This window comes from Echiichthys vipera (assembly GCF_963691815.1).
Source record: "Echiichthys vipera genome assembly, chromosome: X".
NCBI lineage: Eukaryota > Metazoa > Chordata > Actinopteri > Perciformes > Trachinidae > Echiichthys > Echiichthys vipera.
In genome coordinates, this window is record NC_139825.1 from 4,965,806 (window position 1) to 4,983,923 (window position 18,118).

General features: G+C 41.3%; 1 protein-coding gene across 7 annotated transcripts; it reads right to left on the minus strand.

The window, feature by feature from the left end:
- Nucleotides 1-5,877: 5,877 nt before the first annotated feature.
- On the minus strand, nucleotides 5,878-16,744 carry zc3h11a (zinc finger CCCH-type containing 11A). 7 transcript variants are annotated; one of them, XM_083939347.1, is made up of 18 exons: nucleotides 16,701-16,744; nucleotides 16,269-16,332; nucleotides 15,093-15,164; nucleotides 14,373-14,497; nucleotides 14,142-14,261; nucleotides 12,800-12,923; nucleotides 12,507-12,689; nucleotides 12,337-12,402; nucleotides 12,061-12,231; nucleotides 11,368-11,445; nucleotides 11,164-11,262; nucleotides 10,914-10,973; nucleotides 10,288-10,806; nucleotides 10,111-10,178; nucleotides 9,525-10,026; nucleotides 8,204-8,376; nucleotides 7,654-7,844; nucleotides 5,878-7,269 (listed from the first exon to the last, which is right to left on the minus strand). In XM_083939347.1, the coding sequence occupies exons 4-18, from the start codon at nucleotides 14,424-14,426 to the stop codon at nucleotides 7,047-7,049; spliced, it is 2,631 nt and encodes an 876-aa protein (XP_083795473.1). In that variant the 5' UTR covers nucleotides 14,427-14,497; nucleotides 15,093-15,164; nucleotides 16,269-16,332; nucleotides 16,701-16,744; the 3' UTR covers nucleotides 5,878-7,046. The 7 variants fall into 7 exon arrangements, with proteins under 7 accessions (XP_083795473.1, XP_083795472.1, XP_083795470.1 ...); XM_083939346.1 differs by having other exon boundaries at nucleotides 16,652-16,736; XM_083939344.1 differs by having other exon boundaries at nucleotides 15,093-16,332; nucleotides 16,652-16,736.
- Nucleotides 16,745-18,118: the final 1,374 nt, after the last annotated feature.

An 18,118-nucleotide genomic window follows, 5' to 3' on the forward strand; every position in this document is an offset into this window, starting at 1 on the left:
CCCGGAATAACAGTAAGCACAGCGTTCATTTGTTTCACCGTGTTTTTCACATCAGCTGTGAGATGGGCACGCATGGAGTCACAGATTAACAGCGATGGTGATGCGCGGAAAAAGCCACCTGGTCTCCTTACATACACCTCCCTCAGCCACGCTTTCATCATCTCCTCATCCATCCAGCCCTTTTCATTTGCCTTAATAATGACTCCAGCTGGAAAAGTCTCTTTAGGCAAAGTCTTCCTCTTAAAAATCACCATAGGCGGCAGTTTCTGTCCATTTGCGTGGCAGCCAAGCACAACAGTAAAGGAAGCTTTTTCATACCCCGTTGTGCGTATCGCTACCGTTCTTGTCCCCTTCTTCTCCACCGTGTGACTCACCGGGATGTCGAAAGTGAGCGGCACCTCGTCCATGTTGGTGATGTGGCTTGGCTGGATGCTTTTGTCGGCGATGTGTTTGCCGCAGAAGGAGTGGAAGCTCGCCAGCTTTTCATTATAATCCGCCGGACGCTGCTGCGCTACTGTAGTCCTGGTCCGGATGGAAAAATGGTACCGTTTCATAAAACGAAAGCACCACGACGGACCTCCTTGAAAATGTTCAATTTTCATTTCTTCCGCTAGCGTTACTGCTTTTAGTCGAATAGTGACCGTCGAAACGCTCGCCCCACTCGTTCTTTGCTCAATGATCCACCGCTCCAGTCTTTCCTCCAACTCGGGCCACCTGGCCTTATGTCCGCGGAAACTCAGCAGCGTCTTCTTCACCTGTCGGAGTTCGTTTTCCATCTTCCTCCACTTGCGAACCATCGATTCATTAATCTTGAGTTCTCTCGCGGCTGCTCGATTTCCATGTTCCTCTGCGTAGCTGATAGCCTTCAGTTTAAACTGTGCTTCATATGCGTGTCTCTTTGCCATTCTCAGGGTTGTTAAGACAACAATGTTTTGCATTAAGCACATACCTGTTCTTTTATACACAAGCCACGCCCACTATCCCCCTTGAACGTTCTCTCGGTGGTCTCAACAACGTCCGCAGTAACACACAAAGGGCGCACCGCACTATTGGGCGTGCCGCACATTTTGAGAAAAAAAAAAGACGTTTATATGCGCCTTATAGTCGCGAAAATACGGTAATTTGGAATGGAATAGGTGGCTCATCCACGCTCTCTTAATACGTGGAGTGTCAGCTGATTTGAGATGTAGTTCCTGCAGGAACATCACATCCCCCTTAAGATGTTGTAATTTACCAATTTTGACTGCGCTGTTCATGCCCTTAGTATTCCAGGAGATCAGAAGCACTCCAGTACCTGTCTTTACAGCATTAGCCATAGGAACAATAATAATAAGTTAGATTAACACTGCATGGCCTAAAGTATTAGGTAGTGAAGTGGATGAGGAGAGTGGGGAGGAATGTGAAACAGAACAAAAAACAAAACAAAAACAAAAAAGGAAATAAAACAATAACAGTTGTGACCACTCTGTTCAACAAAGGGTTGAAAACATACTGAATCACCATTCATTGAGCCCTTTTCTTTAAACCAAGAGCTCCATCTAGTGGACTCAACAATTACAACTAATGCTTCATGAAGCTTCATTTGGACATCACTAGTATTTAGAGTTCTTCCTGTTTACTGGAGAGCAGTGTCATGATGGGTTTTTTGTTTGTTTGTTTGTTTCTGTTGAAATTGTTTTTGTCATTGTCATGACACCTTCACACCTTTGAAAAAGGTCTAAACTCAACCGGAAGTTGGCCATTTTGACTTTAATGGCCATTTTCTGACATTGGCACGTGTCATATTTAACAAACTCCACCTAGAGATTTAACCCGATCAACTTCAAAATCAGTCAGTACTATCTAGACACATGTCTGAACAGGGCAAGTAGGAAAAAACCTCCAAAACGTTGGACCCTGGAGGGACCGAATTTGAACTGTAACAAACGCTGAAATGTTGTTAGCATCTAGCAGCAGGCCAACGCGACCTAGTCGACGAGCTAGTTTTTGTAATTCGGCGAGAAAATAACGATATAGTTCATTATTATGGTGTGTACTTTCTTAGCTGCTATTTGGCCTGAATCAACATAAAAATAAGTATAATTTAGGAATTCACTCAGCCTGAGAGGACTGAGTGCGGTCAAATGCTGCTAGCAGCAGGCTTTTGTGGCCTAGTTGACGAGATACTCTTCTTAATTTGGCTCCCACTTTTGACAATATTATTTTACTCATCATGAAATCATGAAAAGGTTACTTACTTTTCAGCTCTGATGGTTTACATGCGCTGAGCTGCTGAGTCCTGTTGAAGACATGATCATGCAGTAGTCATAGGCAGCACTGCGGGTGCCTGTTGGAGAATTGCATCACGTGCTGGGTCGTAGGTCAGATCACGTTCTTCCCCTTTCGTTTGCCTTTTTGTATTATTTTCACCAGTTACCAAGAAGATGACTGTGTGATTTTTATTACGCACACCCAGTACTGATGTTTCATGTTTATACAGTATAATATCATGCTATCGGACTTAGTCCATCCGTGTGCCTAAGTAATTGGTTGTGATAGGGTCATATTCTGGGCCTGATCGGACTAATTGTGATTTTACTTGATAACGACCCAATCAGGCTCTCTCAAACAGGTCCGGGTCCGTTTGTGTTTGCTGGGAAGCTTTGGTTATTGATGATTTCACATTTTGTTATACATTCTGAAGGTCTTAAAATATATTTGATTTATGATTTATCTTTATTTATCATTATTTTATTTATTCACAGTATGTTTACTCCATCTAAAGCCAATGAAGCACAGACTTGTTCAGTTATTAATTTAATTATCCATCTCTACTGTTCCTGTCTGTAGAGTTACAGGTTCACAGTTATTCATTTCACTCTTTTAGCATTGAGCTTGAATAAAATGTTGTGCACTGAACAGAGTTCATTCACTTATTTGAACTACAATACGTAGGTAAAAATGACGTGTAATTACTTGGCAACATGAGTAAAAAAACGTAGTCAGAGTTTACCACGCATGTTAAAAGTTGGATTTTAAAACCATTTAGTTACATAATAAACATCTAACAATTGGTATTCAGATGTTTAATATTGACTGAAAAATCCCCCAAGAAGTCTGGAAATTTGAGTCTGAAAAAGTCTGGAATTTAGAAAGGAAAATGATTAGGAACCCTGGCTGCCCAATCCAACATCAAGCCCGTTGACACTATGCTGTGTTGTCAACTGAAACAGAACAAACTCACAACACCCCACAGCAAAGAACCACTTACAGTAACAAGTGTGACATGCTCCATGGTTACAGCTGGACGAAAGAACTATGCCATCACCAGGAACAGTTCATTCTTCAAGAGGATCCATCTCGAGGCACAGCAAGAATAACTGCCACATTGACCCCGATCCTGATCCAATTCAAAATGATGATGCTGAACCAGCACCGTCGCCACCCAGATACCCAGTCAGGCAGCACAGGCTGTGTGACTATGAATGAATTTGTACTAAGAGACTATCTGAAGAAGGTTGTAGCTTAGAAAGGTTCCATGTGTTGTTTAAAAGTGTATGTTACTATATAAAGTTGTGTTTAATCAAGTTGCACATAGACTTATTGATGGACAGAAAACCTGGGGGCCAGGTAGTATTATTTCTGTGGCCTAGGCGGATCTTAAAGTGGCTATGTAGGCTGTGTTGTGCATTGTACTCAATCTATACACAATACACAGAGTCCTTCATGCATACTATTTATGGAACAATTGGGACATTATGTTATTATTATTATTATTATGGAGACCACTCCTTTAGGGGCTTCAATATTTCTCAGTGATGTGTAGAAAAAACTGATAGCCCTGTAACCGGCATCCCAAAGATGATTGTTCATTTCTGGATTAACGTGAACTTTCAGTTTGATTATGAGAAGGCTGGCAGCCTTTGTCCCTGAGGGCAGCCTTTGTCCCTGAGGGCATGGTCACAGACAAAGGCCTGCCATGCAACTCTCCCCCAACAGGTCACACCCAGGTGTGAACTCTCCAAGGGACCCCCAAACTGTTCTAGGTCTCTGGTGATGACATCATCAGTGCCTATAAAACTGTAGGACATCTCCTCTCTCTTTCTCTCTCTCTTGGACTCTCTTCCTTGGACTCTTTCTTCGAATCTCCACACTCAACTCGACGCTCTCCTGCTGGATCCAGGGACCAGCTGCCCGCTGTCCCGAGGCCCTGAACATTGCCTGCCTGTATGGCGTAGGATCACCAGCCAGGTTAACCAACCAGTTACCAACCCAACTGAGCAGAACAAAGAGCGATCTGAGTCCTTCTTTTGTCTAAGAGCAACAACCAACAAGGACCAGCCACTGGCATCAAGTAACGCAACTTATCTTTCCCATCTCATGGACTGGTAACTAATCACCAACTGGGCATCACTACATGTTATAGGACTGTATAGAACGGCTAGATAGAACTGTAACCTGGTTGTAATCTGAATTAGAACTTCTGAGGTCTTCAGCCTGCTGGCTTTTGTGTGACTTAAATGTTCACACCATCTCTGCAGGGGTCCAAGCCCCACACCTCTCCTCTTTCTCTCTCACACACACACACACACACACACACACACACACACACACACACACACACACACACACACACACACACACACACACACACACACACACACACACCACACACACATTTGCTGTTAGCTTTAGTTAGTTTATTGTGTTTTGTTTGTTGCATTTATTAATTTGTTAATAAATGTTTGTGTTTACAATATGTCTCTTTATTTAATATTACACAATGATGAATGAGCCAGCGTCTACTAAGAAAAGAACTTTTAAATCCTTCACCTGATTAAACTATTACATTTATCGGTGTTTAACCCTTAATTAGTAGTTTAATCTGTTTAATGAGACTTTTATATTAGTTGTCAGTCCGTCTATGACGGTGGGGCCCTGAGGAACTCTAGTTTAACTAGAGTAAATTTTATTATTATCTTTGATAATTATTGGTGATAGCTAATATTTACTTGATTAACGATAAGTTTATTGAGAATACTCAATCTCATAATCTGAACATGAGTCAAGGCCCTACATTTAATTGGTTCTCCGTGTGAAGTTTTTAATGATTTAAAGTTATTAATTTTCTTTTTCAAATATTTCATTTGATAGTCACACTTTTGATCCAATTAACGTAAAGTACCTACAGCCTAATGTGGGTTATCAGTGAAGGTTTGTCGTTTTCTTTTCTTTGGAATAACCATGCTTTTAAGAATGCAATGAATTACTTACTTTAAAGTTACTTTACTCTCCCTTGCTGGACCACTTGACTAACCAACAGGTAAAATATGTTTGGATATACTGTACTGTGGATGCATAAGATCAGAGCAATCTGTGTACTACTCCAACAGGTGCCAGATTTCTTTTTGTCAGTTATTTTATACGGAAATTACTTTCTTAGTATTTGCAGATAGTGTATCACCACAAATATACTCACTTAGTTGCCAGTATATGAATTGCACCAAGCTAACAATGAATGCAGATTAGCCCTGCAGTAAGACATCTGTCATAGTAATGGTATAATGATCCGTTTTTGTTGAAACTGTTTTGTCAGTGTTGATTCAACTATGGCAACTTGGGAGTTTGTGGTGCTGTTAAACATACAAAGATGTCTCTAATATTTTCTCCACCACATTCATATAATGGTTTTTGTAATGCTCTTATTTTGATTTCATCCAATTAACTGTTTACTATTTTGAGTGGAATCAAAGAGATAAACTGCATTGTTTGTTAAAAGCTTGGTTGTATAAAAATGAGTCCCCGGTTAGACTATATTTTTATGTATCAACACCTGAGGTTGATCCCCAAACCTGGTATAAAGTATACACTAAGTGCCACTTCTCATCTTGAGCCAGCTGGTCATAAAAGCACTTTTTATTTACACACTAATATGTACATGTCGCTTTGAACAGTAAGCTTGTGGGAAAGGGTCAGGACAGAGCAAACACGAGTTAAGACCAAAAAACAAGTTGATCTTTCCTCAGATCACATTGATAAACCAAAAAGACAAGACAGCATTGTTGCATTAAAATACAGTGTTTGTCAATCACATTAGGAACATACAAAGATGAGAAACAGTCCCTGAGGCTTGAAAACTGCTAAAAAAAAAAATCTTTAAAAGAAAGCCCAGAGAGCACATAGACATTTATCCCAGACTAGTTCAACATACGCCTACTGAAGAAAATATCTGCTTTAAAATAAACACCTACATTTCAGGCAAACATTCTAAAAACACTTCTTAAAACAGCCACTGGCACAGGGTGCACTCCATAAGATCTGAGTAAAATCTAGAAACCCCATACACCTGATGGACAAAATAATCAGACATGAGATGAACTTCATAGCAACTTCCTTTCAGGCTGACAGGGCCATCGCTAAATGAAAGCGATATATTTCAATGTCATAATGTGGAAACTAGCAGGCAGTCTTGTCCACTCACCGATATAAAACCAAAAGGAACAGGTAGTTTGGGGGCAGTCTACTGTTAAGTGCAGCAGCATTCATTATTTCGATACTTTGCTTGGTCTTCACTTTGCATACACAGTATACAAATATGACTTCTCTCTAAAACAACACATTCATCATGATGTTACATCTCCTAGCACTAACACTTTTTTCTTTTTATCTTTTGCGGACCCGAAAAGTGTGACTCTGATAATGAACGGACATGATAAAAAAGAGGGTATAAGTCCTGCAGAATAACCCTCAGGGTGATTAGATGATCATAGGGGCAGGAAATGAAAAAGAAGATAAGATGAAAAAACTGGATCCTAAAGCACAGCGGTTAGAGCAGTCGCCCCATGTAAAGAGGCTGAAGTTCCTCAAGGCAGTGGCCGCGGGTTCGACTCCGACCTGCGACCCCTTTGCTGCATGTCTACCCCTCTCTCTCACCCCATTCCCTGTCTGTCCTATCTAATAAAGGCTTGAAAAAACACCAAAAATTATATAAATTTCTCCATGGTAGATAATGAATGATGTTTGAGTGATAAGTTGGGGCGGGGTGTTGATTGTGCTTGATGAAGCCCTCAGCTATCAATCATCTCTGACAGTTCCTGAAGCAGGTCTTCCTCTCCAATGCCAGGGTCCACGTCTCCCTCCTCCAGGTGGTCGTCGGTGAACTCGTTGATCAGCTCTTCAAAGTCATCCACGGCGGAGGTAGAGACAGTAGTGCTGGAGGTGGAAGTGGTGCGGGACGCAGCTACACTTAGTCTCCGTGACTTGGGCTGAATGGGAGTCTTCAGGACTGGGCTGAAATGGACAGAGATTTTTATATATTATATTTTTTCCTGTCAAAATGTACTCTTGGGTGTCTTGCTTACAAGCAAATAATGTACAATTGAAGTTGTGTGGAAATGACTGGTTGCTCTTAATCAGAATTTCACACCCTTCACTTGAGGAGAAATTAAATATTTGATTTGAAATTTGAGACAAACATTACAAGGTCATATTTTTTTGTTTTGTGCACCTTGTAATAACATTTACATATACAGTTAAACAAGGTGTTGTGTACAGTGAAAAATGGTTCCCCACACCTGCCTACAGATATTAGCGTGGTTAAGTCTGACATTACCAAGAAGTTAGTGTTCATGCTAAAACTTGAAGTTAAAGTTTTGGCTCTCTGTGGACCTTTACCTTTGGGGGACTTTACAGGCCTCTCTGGCAGCAGCAGCGTTGATGTTCTGCTTGGCTTCTTGGCTCAGATTCTGTTTGAAGACAGGGACAGTCTGGAGCTCCTCTCTCTGTGGGCTGGAGTCCAACAGGTTGCTGGGACTACGGGGAACAGAAGAGCTCAGCTGAGCCTCTGCATTGGAGGGTGGGAACTCCTGAAAATGGAACACAAGTTACTCAAGGTCATTAACAGCACTAGATTGTTTAGATTTCCCATCATACATTATCACATTTTTAGATGACAGTTCAATTAACTGTAGGTAGAATATGAAAAAGTGAAAAATATTAGGACCAACAGTATAAATGGGCGTATTAAACAATTCAAAGTGTTGAGTGGAAATGCATAAATATTAGATGGATACAAGACAATACACTGTAGGAAATACTTCCACAAACTAATAATGCATATATACACAAATGAGGAATTTTAAGCAAATGTGAAATGTGCCACATCAAATGTAGGGACATTTGGCGCATGCCGCAGACAGCAAACTGGCCCAGAGCACCAACCTACCTGTCTGTCCCTGCATGCTGGCTCCTGCTGTGGCTCCTCCAGCCCTGTAGAGGTGCTGTTCAGAGGTTTAACAGCAGCAACAGCAGATCGCTCTGCTCCCCTTCTCATCTGGCCTGTTTTCACCTGCACGGCAGGCTTCATGACGGACGGCTTCACATTGAGCTTAGGCCTCACTGAAAAAGAAAAAAGAAAATGAGAACAAAACTACCTTGTCCTGACAGCACATGCGCATCTGACTATCACGCTGCATTGATGCTGTCTGTCAACACTGCCGCGTGTAACCCAAGGAATAAGTGCTGTCACTTCAGAGGCCGCCTTCTGCCCATACTTGCCACACAGTCACACAAGGTGCGCACATTGGATGGTAACACAACAAACCTTTACAAATAGCTAAAAAGACAGCATCCTAAACAGTCAGAGTAAAATGGTGAGGAGTCCAGTCACACCACAGCCAGCAGAGGAAACAGGTGCTTTAGGCAGGTGTTTGTTAAATGTCCATTGACCTTAGCACAGTCAGTGCGTTTCCATGCACATCAGTAACCCCAAAAATGGTCTTTCCCAGGTTGAGGATAATAATCAGGTTATTGAAGTTCCCCTTGTTTCCATGAAAGGGAGTTGAATGGGAAAATGACAGAGTAACTCTTCCTCCTGTACAGTAGGTGGAGCTCCACCAACATACAGCTGGACTGAATACAGCTGTTTTGTCAAAATCACAAACGGCAGACTTTTGGACAGAATTATTACAGAAACGGGTCTTCTTGGTAGGGATGTTAGTTGCCATGGTGAAGTCCTCCCTCAGTTTAAAGGTAACGCTCTATTATTGTGGTTGTTTTTTCACATTGTTTTCGCGTATGCTTCCTGGTTTATTCTATTTCCGGGTCAAAAGCCACCGCCGCAGAGTGTGGCGCATGCGTAAATAATCAGGGAACTGAATGAGTTGTCTAGGTCTGGTAACCAGGGTATGAGAACTTGGATTTAACCTGGGGGTACGGTGTTTACATGGTGTTTGAGAAGGATTCAGATTCAAATCTGTTCAGAAAGGTTCTTTGGCCCAAATGCTCTGTTACATATTTTTTTCTTTTAGGGCTATATTTTTAAAGAGGAAAAATACTTTGGTTGCACTGTTCAGTAACATTCAAAATAGTTAAAAATGAATGTAAAAAAACCCTGATAAAATCATGATTGTGGTTTTACTGTGAAAAATTGTGATATATTTTTGCCATATTGCCCATAAGGCAAAAACCCCTAGTGGGTTGCCTTATGTTCAAACAGGAACAATGGTTGCAAAATGAAGTATGCACGACATTTAAAGGCGCAATACCTTTGGTGTCTGCAGTGTATTCTGGGGATTTCTTCAGTGTTTTATTAGAATTATGGGTCTCTGCTGCAGGACCCTGAGGAGCTGCTCTGGTCTGCTTGGCTGCTGACAGTAAAGTGGAAGTCCTTGTGTTTTTGTTTGGGACCTCCCTGGAGCTGCCTGAGTCAGATTCATTCTCCGCCTCGAGTGGAGAAGAGCTCTTCTTCTGAGGTGAAGCAGCTTTGAATTTAAGGGGCATCCTTTTACCAAAAGGGAGTTTTTGGGTGGAAGCGGTGGAGTCAGGAGCCATAGAGGTGGAGGGCGGTGATGAAGAGTCTGGGCATGTAGGACTGTTTTTAGTGGGAACCTTCCTCTTCAGGGTTCCTTCATCAGTCTGTTTCTGAGAAGGCTTGGCTTCAGTCGAGCCTTTGGCCTGTTCCTCCATTTCCTGCTTGCGAAGGCGCTTCTCCCGCATGATCTCTTCAAAGGTCTTCACCTTGACAATGTTACTGGTGGCAGCGCTGGTCTAGAAAGATGCAGGGAGATCACCATCAGGTTAAGTCAACAGAACAAGCAGCCACAGCCAATACTGCAGTATTAGTGACTATACCTGAGGAGCAGTAGGAGTTTTCTGTGACTTTTCTGTCACTTCAACACTCTTCTCTGTTGTTAAGTTGCCTGGAACATAATAGATAATCAAACACATGGAATTTAAAATGAGGAGTAGCAAAATTTAACGTGTCAACACGCAGGGAACAAAAGTATAAAAATTGAAGTGCTCACTTACGGTGGGAGGTCAGTTTGTTGATCCACATGAGGCGAGGCTTCTTAGTGTCCTGCTCCTCAGTATCAGAGCTCTTCTTGTTTTCAGCCTGTTGAGCCTGAGTCATCACTGCCTTCTCTTTGCGGATTTCCTCCAGAGTCTTTACTCTTACCTCTCCCACTTTTGTAGCCTCAGGGCCAGGATCCACTTGGTCTCCCTGGATCTTGCCTGGAGCTTTCTCCACAGTGTGTTTGGCCTTCTTAGGGCTTGGCTTCTGTTCCTGTTCCTCCTGCCCTTTCTTCTTGCCATGTAGGATCTCTGAGAACATTTTTCCATGGCTTATGGAACTCTCTTTGATGGTGATAGCTCGTTTGACACCTCTGGTGGTTTTGGTTAAGTTGAGTTCTGGAGCCACAGCTGAAGAATCCTCTTTGTGGCACTGAGACTTTGCTGCTTTCTCCTGTCTGATCTCCTCCAGAGTTTTGATGCGAATCTGCTCAGGATATTTATTTGAATCCCTGTTGGTCTCAGCTGTTGGGCAAGCTGAAGGACAACAATAAACAAAGTTTTAATCAATGTGCATGATTCATGACGTTATAGACAAAATAATGGACAATGTCATATTGTATCGTATTTGTCAGAATTAATACCTGGTTGAGTGGGTGACACAGACCGAGGCAATCCAAGTCTGTCTTTAATGGGCTTCAAAGCTGTAGAAGCAGAAGAGAAAAATGGGTAAAATATTTTTCATTCTAGACTTTGTAAATTATAACCTGTTTATATACACATTGTCGTATTGTTGCTCTTTCCACCTCATCAGCATAATTTTGAGTAAAATGCAACAGGTGGTGTTCAGTGACCAATAAACTACTGTAGTTTTCAATGTGTCTCGATACTCACATTTCTGTGGGGGCATTAATGGCTGTATCTCTTCCACAACTCCACTCAAACGCCCAGCCAGACTCCGTCTCAGTGGGACACTGTCTCCACTTATCACATCTACAGCAAGGACAAGTCATGAGCTTCTCATCTGTGCAATTAACACTATTATTATCAGCACTGGCAGTAAATCTGTTGATAAGGTGTACAAATGTGCATATTTACCAGTGTTGGGCATCTTCCTTCCGAGCCTTTCAGCCACCCTGCCTCTAGGTCTCACAGTTTCTTCAAAGACAAGTGGGCCTAGGTTAAAAGAGGGACCATGTGCTGGTTGAGAACAGGATAATATTGATTTTATTTTTCTTTAGGAATGAAAGACATGGTTACTTTTCTACCACTTAATGTTGACTATTTTTATCAGTTCAACATTAACATTTATTTTTATTTTTCAAGAGTGGATATCCAAAGCAGATATCTTCATCTCATCATCAGATGAGAGACAGAGCAAAAAAGATGCTCCTCATAGCATGAGAAGTATACTTCAGTGTACTTCAGTGCCTTAGGCCTGAAACCAATCCCAATTATTACGTCTATCTTATCAGCCAATATCTATACTTCAGTCAATATTTTGTCCAAACAATGCAATGCTAATGTGCAGTAGCAGTAGTTTTGTGGAATTATTTTTATTAAGACCCCAGGCAGTGATATTTCTTTAAACTGAAAAAAATGTTTCTGATACTACTGGTACTATCAATGTTGACAACTCATCAATTACCATGATTCCTCAAAATCCCATTCCACAATATCATCAGAATGAAAGATATAATATGAAATTAGTTGATCTGGGAGGAGGAAAGATGCAGAGTTGGGTATCCAACTCCTTGCATTCTGACAACCTCACAAATTCCTATTTTTTACCATCTCTCGCCTCGTAGAGGGCTGGTCGAAAGAATGACTGGATGTTTTCTTTCTCTCCGTTGGACGAGGTATCAGCACTCGGGATGGGGTAAGCTCTCTTCATGCTGGCCTTAAGAGCCTTTCTCAGTCTAATCTCCTCTAGGGTGCTCACTCCAAAGTTCAGCGAGTCATCTGTAAAGACACAACATAGTAGTACATACAGTAGAGTAGTACATCCATGGGACACATATCACAACCAAATACTTTCTAAAATGTAGTCTCTGATAACAGCCTCACCTGATTTGGGTATTTTTCTAGGAGACGGGACAACCTTTCCATCTTCTCCCTCCTCTGAGAACTGGTCTGGAAACATAAAGACATGTGACTGCTAAAGACCACAGGGAATAACCTGTCTCAAAATGAGAAATAAGAGATAGAGAGTAATTTTGAGCCCAAATGCAGCTCACCATCTTCATCCTCATCGTCGTCTGCTGGATTAATCACAACTGGGGGGTGGGTGGGGCTCGGTACTGGCTCCTGAGTTTCTGTCTTGATGACGCCTCTGAGCTGGGGATTGGCTGCAATGGAGAGAGGGGCGGCTGGCAGGGGAGCTGGTTCCTCGTGTGGCTGTTCATCGTTTTTGCTTAGACCTGGGAGAATTACATTGACCATCATTACTGCTTTTCACCCGTGGATATAAAATGATCTTAAACTCTCTACATTTCCATTCCTAGTGTTTGCTGAATAAAAGTCCACTCACTTTTATCAGGTGGGACAAAGCAGCCATCAATGTAGCGGGGCCGTTCATGGAAGAAGGCACAGTGGGGTTTCTGGCAGCCAGCTGGCTGGTTTTCCCAATAACAAGCTATCTCCTTTCGTTTTTTCTGTTTGTATCAAAGAGACAAACAACATGTAACAGCCAAGCCCCCATCACAGCGACTTCCTGGTTGATCCAATCAGAAAGTGCCAAAAACTACAGTTCTCTGAGTGTCCACTAGGGGCAGATTTCATAATAGAGCAGTTTCTCATTGACCCCCTATGTTAAACAGGCCGTTTTCACAGCATCATTAAACCTGTTTAAGGCCTCGGACAAAAAAAACATTCTAGTCTGTATGTTTAGCTCATATCTCCATGACAACAGGCTAGTTTTTATTTCATTGGAGGTTAAAGTTCATGAATAATTAGGGGCGTGGCCTCTTGAGTGACTTGAGAACAGACCATTTTTATACAGTCTATGGTAGTAGACAGAAAGTAGTGGCTGTTAGTCTGGTTATGAACAAACACAATATGTTAATCATGTCATATTGATTATTTCCAGTGTTGGGCAGCTCCTTGGAAAGTGTAGTGGCCTAAACTACCAGTTACTCAATATGTAAATGAAGCCTCACTGCACTGAAGCTAACGTTATCTATCCAAACAATGTAGTAAGCTAAGCTACAGCAACATGAAGGTCATTTACTACATCAAAGCTATTTTTTATATATCCATATACACATGTGGATATGATACTTAATTCAGAAAACAGCTAAACTACAGCCCAGCTGAATCCCCATGCTACGTAAAACAGCTCATTATCGAGGGAAAAAAGTTGGATTTTTATGAAGTGACGCCATTGCGGTCATACTACTTTAATTTCCTAGAACGTGACATAATAGGGAATAAATGCTGGTTCAGCCAGTTTGCTTGGAATCAGGGTATCTTAGCTTAAACTCGTTTAAGCTCGTACACTTGAATGGCAACACCAGAAATCAACCCAACTCTATTATACTGTACTCTCAATCACAAATGAAGCTTACCAACAATGTAGAGACATTCCAATTCAATTTTTATTTGAATTACCAGCTGTATATGGAAGTTAATACTCTGATCGTTGCAAATGCAGCATACTGACAGGCCTGTTGCGTGATCGCCTTTACAGTACATGATGTGTTCCACCCTCCTGTCCAGGGACAGGAGTAGAGCCCCCGGCTATGGTTTACAGGGATACTTTTTCTACCCTTTGTTAATGTCCACTCAAGACTCACACAGCCTCAAGTGGGCGAAGCTTGAAGGAAAAGTCTAAACTTTCTTTGGTTTAAAAATTAAATTTGTACTTGGCTTACCGTGATCTCCATGTGGCGAAACTTGCAGACTGTACGGAAGCAGCGTTCCTCCTGCCAAAGGTTGCAGACGGTCTCACTGCCCATAGCTGCCTCACAGTGTCTGAATGGACAGCTGTCTCCCTGCATGATCAATGAAACACGGTAAGGCCCTATCCTTCCTTCTGGTCATCACACTTTCCAACTGTTAAACTGTGCGTGAACATGTGAGTTGTATGCTCAAACTTTGCTTACTTTAGAACAGGTAGAATAGTAAAAGAAGTAGCAGTCATCTCCACGGTTGGTCATAGTAATGTTGGTATGCGTCTTGAGTGGCGGAGCTGACGAGGTTAAGACCCAGCAGCTGGTTTTCTTCAGGGCTAACAGAACCGACCAAAACAATGCATCAGAAACCGAAACTATACTCCAATCAATTCACTGCAAGTGTTGCAACATGTCTGCACATGTAAAAGGAATATGAATAAGAAGTGTACAAGTAGTTTCTGAATACAAAATGGAATTACTTGCACCAACTTGTACATTTGGGTTTCTTACCGGAATTAATTACAATTCTCAAACAAACATTCTAGGCTTCACACAACCTATTGAGTGTTCAGTTTGTCTTGGTAAAAATTCTGATTATGCTGTGAAGGAAGCTGTGCACTTTCAATGAAACAAAGCTTTTGCAAATTTGAACTCCATTCACTCATGGAGCTGCAAAGAAATGTCTGTGTCTGATTCATGTGTGAAATGAGCAGAGAAGAAGAAAATATAGATGGGATAAGGAGATGTAAACAAAAAGAAAAACACAACAACTTGTTTTGTGACCTGTTGACCAATCAGTGATGTTTTCGGTAAATTAAATACAGCTTCTATGAAATGTCAATTGAGATTGTCAGTTAGCCTTAAACTGATCAACCCATCTGTACCAACAAGCTCATTTTGATTTTGTTATTAGCATTGTGTCACCTTTACCTGAGGTGGCTGAGAAGTTGTCTCCCTCTTGAGCGCACTGCTGGTAGGGTGTCTCCTTGGTGGTATGAAGTCCTGAAGGAACACTTGATCCGTGAGATAAGAGGAAAAGGGGGGTGGGTCGCCCAGAGACACTCTTCCTACGACATCCCTTTTCTGAGACTCTCTGAGACATCTTTATCTCCGCCAGACTGCTAAACATTACTGATGGTGGATGCAATAGTCTTTTGGGGATTTTTTTTTTAATTCTTTTTTATTAATTAATAAATAAAAGGAAGAAACAGGGAGGCATAAACAGCCAGAAAAAGGGAAAAAAATAGATCCAAAAATGCTTATACTGATGAGGCAAAAAGGGGATGGATGGTAGTTGGAAAGACAATCGTCAGCGTCTTCTCATGCCTTGGCACACTTGGTGATATTTGGTTGATGGCAGTAGAAAAAAGGGCAGGATATTCAAGCCTCTAGAAATTTTCAGCCAACACTGAAGAGGAAAAAAATCTTCTGCCAATGTATTCTCATGGGGGGCAAGCTATCCATATCCGGGTATTCCCACAAAAGGGCCAAGAGGATGGTTTTAAACCTACAAATCGATCAAAAACACTCCCCAGGGAACTGAAAAGGTGTTATTAAGAGACAGACAGTTGTGTACATTCAAACGAGAAGGTTTCCACACAGATGAACAGTACAGTGAGACATATGCTCTCAATGACTCCCGAGCAAACCAGCACATGGTTATAACAGGGCCCCAATTAGGTGGAGAGACTCACTGTCATTATACTAACGTTAGATTATCTACACATTTATATATAGTCAAGTGACGTTATCTAATCCAAAATGAATTTTGGACGGTTCAGACCTGGGCGCTTTATTGTCCCTGGACATGGGGGACTTACTTCGGCACTGATGATCAGCCATCTTAAAGGACAGTATACATATACTCTAAGGAAGCACAATTGCTCAGGACTCACAAAATTACTAACTCGTATTACCAGTAAAACAAATACTTCTCTTGGAGCCACAACCACATTAGTAATCTAACATTAGTTACACAAATATCTGAGACAGCTAACGTTGACCACCAAGTGCAAATAATATACGTTATAGGTGACCTTCAGTGTTCAATATTTGAATGTGCAAAGCTGAAAAACCAAGACAGTCAAGAAACAATCACATACTTACTTATGAATAATAAAAAGTAGCCCAAAGTTAGATTCCCAGCAGTGATGGAAAGACACTATCGTTACTGTATGGAGATCGGCAAATATTAGATAGATATTAGATTAAATATGATTTTTTTACGTAAATAAACAACAATGTGACTTTGGATTTGTTTTGTTAGCCTGGCTAACACTCGATATATTATGTTCGCGTAGTTCAGGCTTGGTTTAGCTTCGGCTACACAAGAGGCCTAATGTATACCACCAATGTCTAGCGACCTTAGCGTTTGCGTTATAGCTAAGTTAGCTTGTTGTTAAGACGGCCGTGGTATTCACTTTCATAATACAACACTACACTGTAACAGTCAAGTATAGTATGTAAAGAAAGTATGCCGTGCTATTTACCAGTTTCAGATCTTTTTTTTTAATTTTATTTTTTAAGTGTAGAAAATACCTCGTCCCGTTTCGTTGACTGCCGCAGTTACACCAGGCCAGAATGGCGGCGTAGGGAATAAGTAGGAGGGATAGATTGTACAAAAAGTAGGAGGTATGAGGGCGGGCTCTCTGTATGCTGCATTCGGGTCCGATGAAAAGATTGTTATTTCGACAACTTTGCTGTAAAAGCGCTCCTGCTCTGCCCCCTATAAAATGATACAAAACATCATTGCATCAACAATAAATTAGTTTTTTTTTTGACCAAACGTCATACATTCACGCAGCTTTCCTGATCTGGTTTCTGGGTTTGAGAGATTGCCTTAGGGCTTAGCTCCATCCATCCATCCATCTTCAAACGCTGTCCCTATCTGGGTCGCTGGGGGGTATGGAGCCGATCCCACGATCCCAGCTGACATTGGGCGTGAGGCGGAGTACACCCTGGAGAGGGCACATAGAGACAAACAGAGACAGACAACCATTCACACTCACATTCACAATTTAGAGTCATCAATTAACCTAACACATGTATGTCTTTGGACCAGCCGGGATTCGAACCATAAACCATAAATAATAAGAATTATTAACGTAGGTGGCGTTCCCCTTTAATTTTTTTCACGGTGCGATAAATAATATTCCCACAAGGGAGCAGTGTGTGAATGCTCCTTTTGCATGTGGCTAGTGTGCCTAAATGCCCCTTTCGTGTAGTTTTTCCATGTTTATGTATTTGGCCCATAGACTGTATATGATTAGACCTCAGTGTCCGAAATTATTTGTAGCATTTATAAGTTAAAAGTGTAAATGCAAACTCGATGTAATCTAAAAGGTATTTCAGGGGACCTGTTACATCCACTTAATTAAATGCATGGCTCCAAATTAACAAAAAATCGAATTTATTGATTTAGATACAACTTCTAAGTTACAAACATTATTTTTGATGAGTTGTGTTGACATAATTATATAATAACATTACATCAACTGATTTTGTATGACATTTAAACTCAAACTACCGCGTGAATTGATTTTAAACTAAATTCAACTTGAAGTTGCTTAATTGAATAGGCTTCATGACTTAATTTTTCTCAACCTTAAGTTCAGGATTTGAAGCCCTCTCCCCAGCCACCTTAACACCCCTGGACAAGTTCACAAAGCTAAGACTGTGCGTTAGAGAACCTGTGGGCTGGACAAAGGACATTTTCCAGATGAGAATAATTTAATTTCCAAAACATTCGACTAAAGCAATGCCTTGGGCATATTCTAAACTGGACTAATGTACAGAGGTTACAGGCTATACCTGTAAATGCAGTTGATGCAATATGTTGTGCTACATGTAGCTAACCCTATATATTAAGCAGTGACATGAGGCCACCCTACCCTTTAGTTTGGCATACCAATGGATACAAATGATAACATTTAATTTGACAAATTTTGTCAAATGAA